This window comes from Scomber japonicus, chromosome 7 (genome assembly GCF_027409825.1).
Source record: "Scomber japonicus isolate fScoJap1 chromosome 7, fScoJap1.pri, whole genome shotgun sequence".
NCBI classification, from domain to species: Eukaryota; Metazoa; Chordata; class Actinopteri; order Scombriformes; family Scombridae; genus Scomber; species Scomber japonicus.
In genome coordinates, this window is record NC_070584.1 from 12,121,753 (window position 1) to 12,139,726 (window position 17,974).

General features: G+C 41.7%; 1 protein-coding gene across 1 annotated transcript in view; it reads right to left on the reverse strand.

The window, feature by feature from the left end:
• Positions 1 to 12,849, reverse strand: part of ncanb (neurocan b) — a 128,516-nt gene extending 115,667 nt beyond the window's left edge. Inside the window, exons 1-2 of the mRNA XM_053322366.1 lie at positions 12,763 to 12,849; positions 12,511 to 12,640 (exon numbers count right to left, since the gene is read on the reverse strand). Coding sequence (XP_053178341.1) covers positions 12,511 to 12,640; positions 12,763 to 12,849 — 217 coding nt within the window. The remainder of the gene's footprint in view (positions 1 to 12,510; positions 12,641 to 12,762) is intronic.
• Positions 12,850 to 17,974: the final 5,125 nt, after the last annotated feature.

A 17,974-nucleotide genomic window follows, 5' to 3' on the forward strand; every position in this document is an offset into this window, starting at 1 on the left:
TTAAAACAAAACTGCTTATCAACCCAATGGGGCCACCCACAGCAGTTTACACTAAGCAGAAGCAATGTAGAAATGAGGCTGGGTTAAGCTGCTGAGTGTCTGCTCTTTGCTTGTGTGGAGGTGGGACTGAGAGGCAACTGAAAGGTAAGTTAGGTCAGGGCTAGAGAATGGTGTCCTCTGTCATGGGGCTCAGCCTGATGACCACTACAGGACATCTTGATAGGTCATTTACCATAAATACTTAGCTTCCATAGGAATGCTCATCCACCTTTTAGCACATTACTCTGTACTGATGATGATGAACCAATTGGAAAAATGAGAACAATAGCATTATAGTAGTGCTAGATGAAATTGCTAGATGAAGTTAGGTGATCAACAAAGTCATTTGGATTAATCCTCTGAGCCTCATGGACACCTGCACTGTATCAAACTGCATGGCAATCAATGCAATAGTTGTTGAGATACACCAATTCAAAAGTTTTGAGTGGTACATGCCTGAACACAGCTTGGCTAAGGTTATAGGAGAATGTAATGACGGTTTAGAGAAACCAACATTGTTAGTAGGAAATGGGATCTAATAGACATAATACCTAACCATATACCATGACCTTGTCCTTATTTAGAGGCTTTGCAGTGCTATGATAATGTCACACCACTGTTTGCCAACCTTTCCATCTGAGAAAGGACATTTTTGATTGACCACAAGTGTCACTTTGCAGGTGTAAATCAACAAAAGCAGATTTAAACCTTCGAGCAAGCAACCAATAATTATGTTTTTCTAGTGAGGACAGTCTCTGCACTGATGATAAAAACTGAGAATCTCTCAAGGATGCCATTTGTTCAACCAAGTTGGTCCTACAAAGGACTTAAAATGCAATATTTATATTTTGGGACTGAAGAAATGATCATTAATGGCACTGTAGCACATTAAATGTCACATTACCTTTGAGTATAACATTCTACATGTTATCTGTTTATATTAGTTTTTGCTGCTCATTCTTTTTACCTTGACCATTTACTTTATTCACATTCGCTCTCTTTCTCTTTCTCTCACTCTCACTTTCTTTCTCTCTCTGTCTCCCTCCATCCAATTTCCTGTCTGTTCCCCCTCTCTGTGGGAGCATTGAGTTGGCAAAGTGGTCCCAGAGAAGGTCTCACTTCAGGGGTCTGTCAGAATGTCCCTTGATGGCCACACACGCACATATGCACACACATATGCACACACATATGCACGCACTCACGCACTCACACACATCCATACCTTTATACCTCGATAGAATACATCCTAATTGTTTTCATGATCATGCCGTCTTATAATAATATTATTACACTTACTTTACTTAGTATTTAATGTACAGCTTAAAATGACACTCTCAACACTTAGCTGTACCTCTCTTTCACCCTTTCCCTCTCTTTCTCTTTGTGACACTCTCTGAGACCCTGCAGGTGTCAGCTCTCGGTTCCAACTCACCACTTAATGACTAAATTGAAGCAATTAATTACCCTGATCGGTGATGTTAACCTCCACCTCTTCCACCTGGACTCTTGGCGGTGCAAACAAACTGGCTGATTCACACTGAAGCCTTGTACCCCGCGTGCTATTTATCCTAAATACTGCAGTTGTCCTCAAAGCAGTGCTTATCTACATTTAATGAGAAAAATCCTGAAATCACCAAAATGGAAAAAGAGTGTACTGTATATAAAAAGAGAGACTTTAGATGTGGGCTTGTGTGGCATTAATATAGAGATAAAACAATGAAATATGATTGCATGATTGCACAAAACTGGATCAACCTTGAATTTTACAGACTGCAATAACTCCTCTCCTCTCCTCTCTTCTCCACTCCTCCTGACCTCTCTCTTGGCTCATTTCCCTTTGTCTCTCATGCCCCTGCAGCAGTTTGTCAGGCTGCTTTGGCTAATTACACATCTCATCACAACCGCAGAAAGCCACAGGCTCTCAGCCGTCCTCATGCATTATCACTGTAGTGGGACTTTACAGGCATGATCTGTGATTTTGACAGGGAGTCATGCATCGAATAAGAGGTCCCTCTGCGACAACTGAGGTAAATTTGCAAATACGGTGTCTAATTACCTCTGGGAAAAGAACAACCTGCTTTTCATATTTCACAAAGCAATGATGGGTTAACTATTGGAGTAATATTTGTGAATGTGTGTTCATTGGTGCAGCCTGCTCTCTTCCCTGGGCTAATACCTGGTAACCTGCTGTTGCCCATCAAGCGCTGATGGATGATTTCCTGTCAGTGCAGCCAACTGTTCAAGTGGTGGCTGCCTCTCATCCCTCTGTTTCTTCCCTCTCTTTTACCAAACACAGAGCTGGCAGGACAGGGACTCGTTTGATTTTAACGGCTGCTTCACACATGTCCAATTAATTCTTTAATACAATTCTTCATTCAGCTTACAGAATATGTAGAAATCAGGAGGTACAGCTAATGAGGCAAGGTCAGCTGGAACGATGGCAGGGAAATTGGTTGGATGAAAAGAGGGGCTCAAAGGGCGAGGTAAAGCCTAAAGGAATGAAGGATACAATAAATTAAAAAAATAAAATCAGAGAATTGGGACATATTCGTCGTGTGGGTCATGTGTCCCTGACAGTAGTTGAAGCTGAGCTCCTTGAGCTCACTCCTTACACACAATAACTTCAAGAGAAAGTGTCAAGATCATCTCACAACATATCATAACAGCATAACAGCTGAAAGTGAGACAGAGAGAGGTTTTTTTGGCTCAATGTCACAGTGTAATAATGTTGAGAGACACAAGTGGAAGTGCAGTGATTGAAGTGCTATGTCAACAGGACTGTGGCATTGAAGGAATAAAACATTTTTTGGGAATTCACTTTCAGAAATTGCTTTGTCGTCAAGTTAGATGAGAAGTTCAACATACACTTCATGTTGCTTTGGTACATACATTGTGCTTGTTTATATCCTGTTTTTCTACCTCAAAACTATGTTTCTCCTCATCCACTGTGACAGCTACAAAACCACGTTAGAAAACCTGCTATCACCTGACAGGAGAAGAAGGAACAGCAGTTACATGTGCTGTGTCATGGGGCAAAAAACAAAACAAAAAAGCTACTTCACTGAGATATAGATGGTGGAACAAAGTGGTGTAAACTGCCAGCGTATTTTAAAGATAACTGGTATTTTTCAACCTAGACCCTATTTTCCCATCTTTTATTGTCTAAGTGACTAATATGGACAATTTTTGAAATCGGTCCTGTTTTGAGTGAGAGTGCTTCAGCCCGGCAGCTGAAACGATTGACGGGGCAAAAGTGCTCCATCAATGCACATTCACCAAAAGTGCTCGTTTTTGCTACTAACAGACTTAGATTGTTATTATAAGTGTCCAATAACATTATGGAAAGGACCATACAAAGAAATAAAAGGTGTTCCTTTGCCTGAGGTCTTGTTCTGAAATCTTGTGAGAGTTCAGCCACTACAAGCGTTGGAGAGAGGAGTGCCAGGAGAAAATTGTTGTGTTGGAATACAGAAAGTTTAGCTTAGTGCCATCTAAGTTATGGTTTAGACAACAGATCAACTATTGCAAGATTTAAGAACAAGACATCTCCTTGAGCAAAGCTTGGTTAGACACACATGCAAAGGTAAATCATTTAAAAAAAAATGTTCTGCATGATCCTTTCCATATTGTTGTCAGACACTCATAACAACAACCTGAGTCTGTCAATGCTATAAAAAGAGTGCTTTTACTAGATGTACATTGACGAGGTGCAACTGCCCTGTCAGATTATATTGCAGCCCTTTTCACAGCTGCCAGCTAACGCACTCTTGCTCAATACTAGACCATTTTCAAAAAATTGTTTTCCCCATTAGTCACTTAGACACAAAAAGATTGAAAAATAGGATCCAGGTTGAAAAATACCAAAGTTTCCCTTAAGATTAGGAAGAGTTGGAGTTGGAAAAGTAGGGATGAAAGAAGAGGTTGTGGATATTTTCCTGGTGTTATTGTTTCTCTTTGTACAATTTTTAAGAAATAAAAGCTTTTGTTTTTAATTTCTTGTTAATGTTTTGCTCATGGCAAATTACTCCCTTGTGGTCTGAAAGACACTGGAACAAAGAAACAGAGAAGATGAAGTGAGACAAAAAGTGAGGAGCACAGGGTTTCGCATGTTAGTGCTATGAGCTCCTTACACACTCATTATTTACATGGCCATTGTATAATTAATGACAACGAACATGAAAGCCCAGGCTGCTCCGACATAATGAGTCATTGTGGAAGCTTGCTGCAAACCTGAGCGCTAGATCTAGACTGAGATAGATTGAAAAGGTACCTAGTTGAGGAGGGGGGTGAGTGGGGGGGGGGGGGGGGGGACTACAGTGAGGCCACAGAATGAGTTAAGCCACAAAGGGCATTGAACATTGAAGCATGAACAGTAAAGTCTAAGAGAGCTTCATTACTCTCTACACCACAAGCTAATAAAAGCTTAGAGGCTGACCATGAACTCTATAAGTGTGTGTGAATCCAAAGCCTCCGTGTTGGGGCAGTATGTCATTGGGTTTTTTTCTTTTATATTGCTGTTCCTGCACCATACCTCCTTTCTGAAGGAGGAGGCGTCTAGCAGAGATAATTTAACTCATCAAACAATATTTACTGAGGGAGGAAAAAACAAACACCTGGCACTAATTTAAAACGCACTTCCACGCAGAGGCTGCGGAGAGTGACGGGAGGCCGGCAGGGAGCTTTGTTAAGTAAATGATCATCCGGAAGGTTTAATTGAAAGGAATGGAAGAGGGAGGGGAAATACGGAGCTGAGAATAAACGGATGAGTGGAGAGATGATGATCAGCACGGAGCAGTAAAAGAATATAAAACATCTGTTTACTGAGGGGGACGTGTCAGCTGAGGATGCTGGCACAACAAAAAGGTCTTTTGCGTTCCTCTAAAGCAGAGGTGATCTACATTCTTTGTTCCTTTTTTTGGCTACAACAAGTGTGTCCCAAACATAGTACGTATTTGAATGGAAGAAAACCAAGGAGATTTCTCCCAAACACAAAACAATTTCACTGAGTTGCATTCATTAGCTTTTTAAAAGTCAGTGTTTGAATACCATTAAAAGTGCAGATTGATGCAGTCTGCCTCAGTAGTGCAGTGATGTGCCATTATTGAGTTATTTATTATAATGAAATTCTATATCTGCACAAACTGATCAGTGTAAATTCACTGCAGATTTTTGAAACCTAACTGTTTAATTTTCCCTACTTAAAGAGTAATGCTGTATTCTACCTCCCAGTTACTCACATTATCCTGTGTAAGACAGCTCAACACAGCTTTGACTCTCTCTTCCCTCTATATACAGTCCTCTCCAAAACTACTGGAACGGCCAGGCCAATTCCTTTGTTTTTGTTGCACACTGAAGAAATTTGGGTTTTAGATCAAATGATGAATGTAAGACAAGAGTTCAGAATTTCAGCTTTTATTTCCTGGTATCTATGTGTTAAACAACTCAAGACATATCACCTTTTGTATCAGACCGCCCCATTTTTAGGTGAGCAAAAGCAAAGAAAAAGATCTTAAATATACAATAACTGCATCAAGCACACTGACATTACCAAACTGTTGCATTCTCCATTTGTGATGCTTTTCCAGGCTTTTACTGCAGCCTCTTTCAGTTCTTCTTTGTTTCAGGGGATTTCTCCCTTTAGTCTATTGCTCTATTGGGTTAAGGTCCAGTGATTGACTTAGCCAGTCTAAAACCTTCTAGTTTTCCCCCCTGATTAAGTCCTTTATTGTGTTGGCAGTGTGTTTTGGGTTATTGTCTTGCTGCATGAGTTCCTCTCGATCTGTTTGGATACATTTCTCCGTAAATCGGTAGACAAAATGCTTCTGTGGACTTCTGAATTCATTGTGCTGCTACCATGATGAATTACATCATCAATAAAGATTAATAAGCTTGTTCCAGAAGCAGCCATGCAAGCCCAAGGCATGACACCACCTCCAACGAGCTTCACAGATGAGCTTGTATGTTTTGGATCATAAGCAGAAACTTTCTTTCTCCACGTTTTGGTCTTTTCATCACGTTGGCAGAGGTTAATCTTGGTCTCATCAGTCCATAAAATTTTGTTCCAGATCTTTAGCGGCTCATCTCTGTACGTCTTTGCAAATTCCAATCTGGTCCCCCGATCCTTACTGCTGATGAGTGGTTTGCAGCTTGTGGTATGACCTCTATATTTCTGCTCTCAAACTCTCCTTCAAACCATGGATTGTGACACCTTCATCACTGCCCTGTGGAGGTTGGCGTTGATGTCACTGACTGTTGTTTTTGGGTTTTTCTTCCACAGCTCTCACAATGTTTCTGTCATCAACTGCTATTGTTGTCCTTGGTCGACCTGTTTGAAGTCTGTTGCCCAGCAGTTCCTTTCTTTTTCGGGCCACTCCAAATTGTTGTATTGGCTATGCCCAATGTTTGTGCAATGCCTCTGATTGATTTTCCCTCTTTTCTTAGCTTCACAATGGCTTGCTTTCCTCCCATAGACAGTTCTCTGGTCTTCAAGTTGTTTTATCCTTTCTTAACAACAAATGCAGTTTTCACAGGTGAAACCTAAGGCTAAAACCAAGAGCTGACATTCTGAGCTGTTAATGTTTAAACAATCAATCAAAAAAGGCAACATCTGGGCAACAAGAAACACCCGTCAGTCACACGTTCCAATATTTTTGCTCACTTTAAAAATGGGTGGGTTCAAACAAAAGGTGCTATGTCCTGAGTTGTTTCACACATCTAAATGTAACCAGGATAATTATATGTTATCCCATGATTTACTTTAGCAATGAACATGAACTGTGAATCGTTATGGTAAAATAGAATAACATTATGAAATTGTGACAGCTTGAATCTTAAAACCACAAGTTGTTGAAACATTTCTTTTTGTGTGCAGATTTAAAAAACAACATATAGCCTGTTAATAAGGAGCTTTACAGGTGCAACATTTTGCTAAGCTGATTAGCTCTTGGCTCTAGTTTAATATTTAATAGACAGACACCAGAGTGGTATCCTTTTACTTTATCTATCTATATCTTTCTCAGCAAGAAAGCAAATAGACATATTTCAAATGACTAACTAACTTTTCCTCTCCACAAGATGGGACATCAGAAATTAGTCTGTTTCAAAGTATTGAATTAAAAAGCCTCAAAAACAAAATCAAATGACTGTAATCACTATAGTCATTTAAAAAAACGCTAGTGTGATGTTGGTTATTAATTGAATTGAAAAGGTTGATGTTGGCCACCCCATACAAATCTTAAAAGGTAATTAGACTAAATACTCATGATAGTGGATTACTGATCTTAAATGTCTTTAATGTCTCTCCAGGTAGAGTTTCATCCTGTACTGCAATGAAACAAGTTGCTGTGGGGAAGTAGGAAATCAATCTACATACTTAGAGTCAGCTGTGGGAAATGCTTGGCAGTCACATAAAGCATACAAGATTTGTGGTTAATGGGCTAACACATTCAGAACTACTGGTCCTTTAAAGAGCTGAGTGGCAAGCCGCATCAACAGTGCAGCCTTCCCCCAGCAAAGACACCATCACTGACCTTCTGAAAGGTACCGCTCTGCCAAAGAAAAGCAAACACCTCATTTATCTGGCGGGCAATGCAAAGAGCAGATGCCACAGGAGGCCTAGGGAGCTGGCAGTCGGCTCTGCGGCTGTGACAAGATGAGCAGCCTGAGCTCCTGGCTTTAGGAATAAGCAATAGCCGTGTGGACATACAACGCTGCTGGATAGAACAGGTGGACAGTTTAAACAAAGCCCAGCCCAGACATAAAACCAGCCAGGTCAAGGGACAGATAGCACAGAGTGAACAACTGTAGAGCACAATCCATCTCAAATCACCATTTAAATGGCAGTCACAGTCAAATCACAGTCTTGAGAACACAAATTTCAGTCTGCTTTAAAAATAGTGTTATTAATCCAGAGCAGCTTCTTCAACAGCAGCAAGAGCTGTGGTAAGGTTGAAAGAGAAACAGCAGCCAATTAAGGTTGTATGTAGTAAGACCCTGGAAATGACAAAAAGCTGTGATTGCGGCTGTGTGCCGTGATGGGCTGTTGAACACTGTGTCTTGTCTGAGATCCTGATTAAGAATCAACAGGACAATCAAGCAGTGCAATTGCAGTATTGGCCTGTTAAATGTGCCAAAAGTTCAATTGTGACCTTGTTGCATTGCATTCAGAGACATGAAGGAGGAGGAAAAAGAAGAAAGAAGAGTAGGATTGGGAATAGATAACTGGTTCTAAATTAGAACCGAATCCAAAATGCCAACAATCAAGTACACGGGTTGAAAAAAATGTATTTCAGTTCGTGAACATGATAATCCTTTATTATTGCAAACAAAGGCTCCATACTGTATCTGCAAGGATGTAAATCATCAATGCAGCAGTGTGTTCATTTATTTAGATAGGAGCATGCATGACTAATGTCACAACGGTAGTGAAAGATGGAGCATGGTAAATAGTCAAAAGAACCAGGTAAAATGCAAAGCATGTGGGAAGCTAATTAGCTGTGAGTCAGTGTGCACATCAAGTCTGACCAAACATTCAAGGCAATACGGCGTTGATCAACAACAACTGTCCACTGTTTGTTGTGCAGTCTCCTAGCCTGAGTGTGTCTTCAGCTAGTGCTAGCACCCTGCTAGCTCTTCCAGTAGAGCCAGGGAGCTGTGACACACTGTTCTCTTTGACAATAAAGGGAAATATGACCAAAGACAAAATTGAGGGCAATAACTTTGCAATAACTTCTGAGAAGAAAGCCCCTCCATGACATACATAGTTTAATGGTGCAGAGCAAAAATAAATGTCAGTTTAAGTAAATAAAGAAATAAATATAGAAAAGTATGTAAATAATTATAAGTATGAGCAATAAGCAATAAAAGTAATTACAAGTAAGCACAAGTAAGTATAAATGAGTAAAGCAGTGGTAAGACGGCTTCCCAATATATGGCAGCAACTAGTTAGTCCTTCCAGCGGTGCAATGTCACTGTTGGGTACATTCGATTTATCAAAGGCATTAGCAAAGCAGCACAGAAGAAATGTCAGACCACTGTGTTTAACAAGGTATCTTTAACGACTGAAAAATCACAACAGAAATAACTTTTTTTTTTGCAGATTTTAAATATCCATGCATTTCAAATCAACTGACGTCTACCAGGAAGTGATTGTTGTTGTCAATGCAACATCACAGTGATGCAGTCAACTGGTTTGAAATCAAATTTGATCGAAATCAAAGGATGCCCACCCTACAGTGGAGGGGAGAAAGAAAGGGTGGTGTATTACTGTCAGGATTAAATTAAATGTTTGCAGCACTAGATACATAGTTTCACACAGTTCAGTGAAGCGAATCTTCCGCCATGATCCCATGTGAATCTCCACTGGCCACTTTAAATCCACTCCAAATTGCACTCTTGCTACCTCAGCACTGAGTCCACGAGTGTGTTCAAACTCTGAATCTATAGTTCTAAGGCAGTGAAGTGAAGGTGGGTGGTCTAAAGAAATGTTTTCCTAATAAATCACAAGGGAGCTTTTAAAATCAGTGTGCAGTGCAGTGGGGAGTATTTCTTTCTCCGCTGCCTCTGAGAACACCTGAAGCACACACAGCTTGACTGCTAATGGCTCAGTGGTAAATCACATCACGCACTGAAGAGCTGACTCGCTATTTGGACCATCTTGCAATTCTCTTGTGCTCGTGTTGCACTACCACGGCTAAGACAAACACAAAAATACACATATAGTTGAGTACACACACACACAGAGACTACCCACTGAGGTGAGTGCTAAAACATCCACTCCACAGCTTCAGACAGCTTTGACCCTCTTGGAAAAGCTTTGGGAGGCAGCTAATGGCTGCTTGAACATACCCGCTTTACTGTTGAGCCTGCTGGTTTGACATGGAGAGTAGAGTAGAGTAGAGTAGAGTAGAGTAGAGTAGAGTAGAGTAGAGTAGAGTAGAGTAGAGGAGAGGAGGGGGGGGGTGAGAGGAGAGGAGAGGAGAGGAGAGGAGAGGAGAGGAGAGGAGAGGAGAGGAGAGGAGAGGAGAGGAGATGGGGGGAGAGGAGAGACCATAACCTCAGCTTTAGGGTGTCTCCCTCAGATCCTCTCTGTCAAAACAATGAAGGTCATGCTAAGACGAGGCCCAATTAGGGCTTGGCCTCAAACGCCCAAGGTGCCTGCAGGCCTGTCTGCTAAGGAAAGCTGTGTGTTTTAAGCATTTTTCTGTGTGTGTGTGTGTCTGTGTAAGGGTGTGTGTGCGCATGTGTGTGTGTGTGTGTGTATTTCGGCTTTGGAGGTGGTTTGCAAGTGTGTTTGTAGTTAGTGCGTGACAATATCAGCAAGCAAGTGGGCGAAGGAGAATTATGAGAACACACATCCAAGAGAACATGAATGCAAAGAAAGCAGACAGAGGCATTTTACTACTATTACGCCTTCTCTGCTGCTCCTGACTAAACCGATGGGACACTAATGTAACCACTGGACTGAGCAAGTAAACACAGAGAAGAAGAGTCAGAGTGAAACAATGATTATTTATTAATGTACACACACACACACACACACAGCCCTCAGTGTAGCTACAGTAACCCAGTACACAGTGACAGACAGCGGTCAGTGATCAACAGCTCAGCCTATAGTCCAGTGCAGAGAGCGATCCATCACAGACAGCAGTCCCCAATCAATCCGCGCACAGAGCTGGACACTTGGCACTCAGCAGAGCTCACAGACAAACCTCTCTATCACACACACACACACACACACACACACACACACACACACACACACACACACACACACACACACACACACACACACACACACACACACACACACACACACACACACACACACACACACACACACACACACACACACACACACACACACACACACACACACACACATAAAAGTTACGGGCCTTCACAGTCACTAGAGGAGCCCCAGCAACAGTTCTGGGAGCAGTTGCCAAAATTATCAAAGAGGTCCGGGAGCAAACCGGAGGGCTCCAGCACCACTCACCAAGGGTAATTATCAGGACAGACAGAAAGATGAAGAGACAACCTCTTTAATTACAACTGAGGGGAAAAGCCCAGACAGAGTGGACAGAGAAAGGACGCAGAGGTGGACCCATTTCAGCGTGGTTTAACCTTATTAAGGTATAAAAACCAACCCTGTTAGGAATCAAAGCAAATGTTTGTGTGGCAGATTCACACACGCAGAAACAAAGTGAAGCACGGAGGCAAACACAGATGTACACATTTACATGACACAGACAGTTGATTAACATCACTCTTGCCTGACTAATGATTGACTGCAGTGACGTCTCTTCATTTTCTGAATTTTCCATGCCATATTTTCTTCTCTATTAATTTCGCTGTGTGACAGTTAATTACAAAACAGGACTGGTAAGCACCACAACAGTTCATTTTAAATTTGCCAGAGCAGAACTGAAAGGCTGGTCTAATTACAGAGGGGGGAATTTGTCTGCAGAGCTTCCGCACAAATCCGCAAAATGGTAATTGTTTACCAGCCTTGTACATTCAAATCTGTGAACACTAAAAGTGACCTCCACATTCAGCCAAGCTGTTGGCTGGACCGGGTGACTGACTTGGTTTTGCTCCTGATTTGGAAAGCAAGCATTTGTGTTTTCATTTCTTTGCTCACTCTGTGTTGACAAAAACGCAGTGAAGGCTATTTGAATGGAAATTACACTTTAAAAATGCAATTTTCTTGTGAACAATGTGAGAAATAAATGCCCTTTCTGTACAAAATTGTTGGTCCCTTAACAATGTATGTCCCACATTACGTACAGTCCTTGAGCAAAAGTTTCAAGCCCTTGCTCGCGCATGCACAAACAAGCACACACACACGCGCGCACACACACACACACACCTGCACATGTGCTGGCCCTCCACTCCTGCCATCGACTCTAATGCCTCAGAGCTTTGAAGGCAGCACGCTTCATAGCTCCGTGTAAAAACCACTTTGGTAGAGCATTGGCAATCTTATTACTGACTGCAGAACGACGAGCAACTCTGCAGGCAGGACATCTGACCGAGCTACGAGCCTTACAAATTCCATATTAAAATCAATTTGATGGTGTTTCCAGTTCTTCATTCGCTGCCCTGAGGTGGTGCAGAGGAGATGAAGAGAAATATCGGCGAGGGATCAAAGTCTGTTGGAGACTGTTAAGATGTCATATTTTCACTGCCATTTGTTGTAGAGAGATAGAGAATGGGATAGGATGACATAGAATGGCATAGGATGAGATGGGATAGGATAGGATAGGATAGGAATGGGTAGGATAGGACAGGACAGGACAGGACAGGACAGGACAGGACAGGACAGGACAGGACAGGATAGGATAGGATAGGATAGGATAGGATAGGATAGGATGGATGGATGGATGGATGGATAGGTATAGCTCTCACTTTGGCATTTTCACCTTCTTTCTAAGCTTCCAGGTTCAGTCTGTTTAGCTCATCACATCTGACCAAGGCAGTGGCAAAAGACCTGAAGTTGGTCCCCTGGTACTGCACTGCGGCTGCACACTGCTCCAAGAGTAAAATGTAGAGGATCAATTTCCCCATGGGGATCAATACAGTTCTTCTTGGTCTTCTTCTTCTGCAAACAGGGCAAAGCCTCTGAGGAAAAAGATTTGCTGATATCTGTCGGGTGGCTAACCCCACATGGACTACAAATCCAAGTGTCAGCTCAAGGCTTTGGATACAATTGACTAAATCCACCTGTTTGCAGGTGCTGCAGGGCTGCTCACTCTGGCTGTCGATCTGGGTCTGTATCTCCTTCTGTCTCTCATCTGTCTGAATCTCCATTGAGCTTTTTTTTTTTTCAAGCAAAGCGCTTTACAGGACCGTGAGTGTATACAATTCTTTGTTGGCCACAAATAAAATCAAACTATTACTTCCTAGTGATATTATCACCACTCTGTATTCCTGGTGTCTTCAGTCATTACCTCCCTTGAACTGATACATTTAGTCAATATAAGTAGATTAGATTTGGTTTTTGATAATATATATATTAACCACATACTGAGGTTTAGTGAGCTGACACTCCTGTCATGTGTATTTGTCAGTGAGTGTACGCCACTTGTTGTGTTTTAATATCTATTTTAGTGTATTTATTTGTATGTGCTTTATAAGAATATGTGAAATATATAAAACAGCATGATCACAAACATACTGTAAGAATGAGCAATGTGAAAACATTAAATGTCGGTATTACCACAACAATAAAAAAAAAACCTTTAAGAAAAATATGATTCACAGGCTCTGGGCCTACAGGGACACGAGAGGATTAAAGAAACCTGTTTTTTTCTGGTTTGTATATGAAATAAAAAGCAGAACTGATTTTTCAACAAAATATACCAACAACAAACCTTTTGAAGCTCCAATATTTTACAGAAATTATGCGCTGAGGCATTCTAGGCATAATACGCTTTCAGCATTCACCGTCCTGCATTTGTTTGAATAACTACGATGTGTGACTAAAAACTATTAACCAATATCAATAGCAGCAAAAAGTCATATTTTGCATTTAGACACACACACACACACACACAAATGGCACACATGAACAAAGCCACAAAGCCATCAACTACAATGGGAAGTCAGCATGCATAGATCAGCTCGACCTGGGTGCAAGGGATCTGAATGAAATCAATTATACAACCTTCCTATTCTCTAGCATAAATCTATGATTGGTTTCGGCAACCCCAGAGCTAGATCTCTGATTAGCAAGTAGAGCTTTATAAGTATCACACTGGTGCCTCGGCTTCATAAATAGCCTCGCTGTGAGGAACACAGGCAGACAGGGTAAGGTTGAGAAAGAGAGAAATCACTCTCAGTAACAATGGCTTATGTTTCTCCCCTTCTGTCCACTTATATTTAGCTTTAGTTCCTATTTTTCTGACTGGAAATATATGATCAGATCTCGAGAATTCCATTTTACCTCTACAAATTAAAATCAACACTTGCAAAGACACGCCAGAAAATGCGCTGCCCCTTTGGGGATTGAGGCACGTGAGAGTGGAAAACATTGTCCATCTGTAGGCCTCTCAAGTAGTCCCTGTTTACCAGCTCATCAGTGTCTGACATACACAGCCTGTACAACAATGATGCCAACATTTCATACTTCATATCCTTCAGTAATATATATTTCAGTCATCCGCTGTGTGTGAAGATGTGCCACGTCAAGTTCATCTTAACCAGGACAAATAAACTATGAGTTAGACAAAACAGACTACGCTTCAGGAGCTGTTTGGGGCCAAAACCACATAAAGAGCCCGCAGGGAGCCTTTCTTCTTTTTCTGAGGATTAAATCAGACCAGAAAATACTGGCATGGTAAAATAAACAGCTATCAATTATCTGCTTTTCCACCACAGTGCTTTAGGAAGTGAGTAATAGAGAAGCGATCCCAATTCAGACCTTCTGACCAACAAAGGAAGCATCGCACCCAACTGCTGAGACAAAGAAGAGGCCAGGAGAGGAAAGGTAGCTGAAAGGAAATCCACCCTCCACACCCCCTCCTCCAATCACTGGCAGATACTCGACTGTGCCCCTGTCATTAATTCAGCAGACAAAAACTGTTACCAGATGTCATTATTTATTTATAGTATTTAATAGGGAAAATGCTTCCTTTGAATAATACATTTGGTGGGAGAGGGGTGCAGAGCTGGGTCTGGGGAGGGAGGGAGGGGGGTCTTTGATGAATATTCACAAGCTGCGTCTGGAGAGATTGGGGTAAACTACCTTTTTTTTTTGCCTCTCCGCCTCCTGGGCTTTGTCAGCTCTGCCACTGGCCATGATAGCACAGCTGTGCTGCTCATTTGCTTAGCTCTAGGTACGGTGGCTACTTCAATATGGCTAATGCCAGACTATTATATTATTAGCTGAGGCAAAGCTAGCAGCCCACTTAGCCTCTGCTCCATCTGCTCGATGGTGTGGGGTGGAGGGAAGGAAGGCCGCTGAGCTGTCAATCAAACAGATTGATGTCCTAAAGCGAACAAAGGTACAGCCTTCATTAGTGCAATGAAATAATGCTGTGACTGGGGGAATGGAGGTGCCAAGTGGATGGCGGCCTAAAAGATGAACTATGGTCATATGTGCAAGCACATGTGCTCACAGGCTCTGCTGCCACACACATACAAAACACCCTCTCATGCTCATTTATAGAGAATGGAATATGTGTGTTGTATGTGTTTCACTGCTTAAATGGATCAGAGTTATTGAAGTCTATAAATTTGTCTCCCTCCAAGAATATTCCAGCATTCAGATGTAGGAGCCCTTCCATAACCACAGCATCAATATGGAACATATATAGTTTGCCTATAGCTCTGAACTTTAAGCAAAATCAAAAAATACCTCAATAATAAATGACGCTTTTTCCACTGGAGCTATGTCAGGATTAATGTCAATTAACTGACTCACAGTAGTACTGTCTTCCAGCTATAGGATTTCTAGCTGGAGGCCTTCACTAATCAAACAGCTGAACCTGAGCCCAGAGATCTTCTGCAATGATACTGTGCAGTTGCTTGGCTTCTCTCCTGTGCCTCCTCCCGTGCCAGGGTTGTTTTAAGCACAGCAGAAGGTGCATTGTGGTAATATTAACGTGTTACATTTGCAAAATCTCTGTCAAGATTCACAGTTTTTCATTCACTTGCTTGGACACTACTCCAATGCAAGATTGAATTTTTGTCCATTCACGTCTTCCGCTACAAGTGTCTACACTTAGCTGAGGGCAGCCACGCAGAAAGACACATTATTGAAATATGTGGCAAAACAACCTGGTGCAAAGAGCAGATAATGTAAAATTCTCCTGCTGTGATACCTCCCTCCTTGTCCTCCTTTCTTTTTTTCTTTCTTCACATACTTCCATACTCCTGAGGTGTGATGACAAAACGCCTGAACTGCTTTTGGCCTTGGCCGTAGTTGGAGTGGAGCCACTAAGAAGCAGTGAACCTCTCTCTAAAGGAATACTGTTCATCCATTGTAATGCCTCATCACACAGAAAATGTGAAAATGGGGGCAGTGAACTGGCAACACCACAGAAAGGAACACCTTTTCTGAGAACAATGGCGTTAACAGCGGAGCCTGTGATCCGCTGCAAGAGTGATAGAGTCCAAACAGAGCGAGACAACGGAAGAAAGGAAGAGACAGATGAGAAGACTGAAAGACAAACACAGAGACCTTCTATAATATGCATGAGAGTGCGAGTGGCAGAAAGAAGCAAGAGCCAGGAGAAAGACTTAAAGAGCAGTTAAATGTGGAGCCAGAACCTATTAGTGCAACAGGAGCTGACGACCCCAACAGTTCACAAACACAATTCAGGAACTGGCAACAGAGGTGACCAACAAACCCACACAGGAGCACACACACACACACACACACACACACACATATCACATATACAAAGCTCTACACATGGCTGCTCAACCATTGAGAGGGGAACATTTTCTCTACAATCGGTCAGAGAATTAAAATGAAGCCAGGTATTTTCTGATCTCCATGGTGTAGCTGGGAAACAGTATGTCCTGATCCATCAGCCAGCCTGTCTGCAGGTAGTGGCTTGGCCTTTGACATTAAGGATCACACATACTATCTGCCAATGTTGAGGCATGAGGCATGTGACATGTGATGAGAGGAGACTTGAGGGGATAAAATATCAGAAAGAAAGAAAAGGAGAGTTGAATGAATCCAGGGTCTAAATCTGCTAAGGATAGCTTGTAGATAGGTAGAGACTGTGTGTTTATGTGTGTGTATATGTGTGTGTGTGTGTGTGTGTGTGTGCAAGAAAAGACAGGATCAGAGCAAAGAGCAAGAGAGAAAGTAACCATTTCACAAACTGCTTGGTTGAATCCCTGCTTAATTTCCCAAGGGGTCATGAGCAACTCTGCTCCTACTCTCGCTGCCATCCTCTATCTGACAAACTGCCAAGCACTCATAAAACAAAGACAAACAGAAAAAACAAAAAACAGGGAAAGTCAGACTTTATTATCTTTTCCATCCTCATCGGCATCCTGCATTGTGAGATAACCTGCTAAAAGGCATGTTGCCATATACAGCCATGCTCAGACCTCCTCCACTTTGATCAGTTTGTAGCCTTCGAGATGCTGATGTGCGACAGTGAAGTTTCCTCCAACAGGAATAATTGAGAGAACCCATTTGGCAGTGTAAGTGCCATCCAAGATAATGTCTCGGGTTTCCCTTTGGTTCAATGACAGCACTGACAGCCCTGGCTGCGCTGCATATCGACTCTCACCCAATCCAACAGCTCCCTCTGTCCCTATCTGCCTCACCTGAAGGCTTACAGGGGGAGAAAATTGGTTTTAACTCTTAATACAAGAGATGGTGTGATGGTGCTGCATATTCAAACATTACAGTGATTCTGTTGTGCTCAATATATTTTTATGATGGTCAACATAGGCAGAAGACTCTACTTCAGTTATTAATTAATACCTGAATAGAAACAGTGTAATTGGACTACCATGACATCATCCTATCATGCGAACAGGCAGCAAAATGATAAGCCGCTACATTAAGTCAGATTATTGTAGTTTTTATGTTTCTAATCAAAAGCTATCCTTATTTAAACTACAGCAGAAGATAGGCTAGGTTTGGTTGTAAGGGAATATGAAATAAAAAGAAAATCAAATCGATAAGAAATGAAAACAAAAGGCTCATTCAAAATTAAATTTCCAACACAGCAAAACAGTTAATTTCACTGAAAATACTGATCAGCCAGATACATGCCAAGTAATAACCCCAGCTATCTAAAGTGATTAAGTGAAAATGACCATTCTCTTACAATGGCTCCACTTTTTGTGCATCTGTTATTCAGATCACAGCCATAGATCTTTGTCTTTGAACATCATTGACAAGCTCACCTACAATTCCTCACCGACTATATTGTACCAAATCTGTAAAACACCTTTTCTCTTA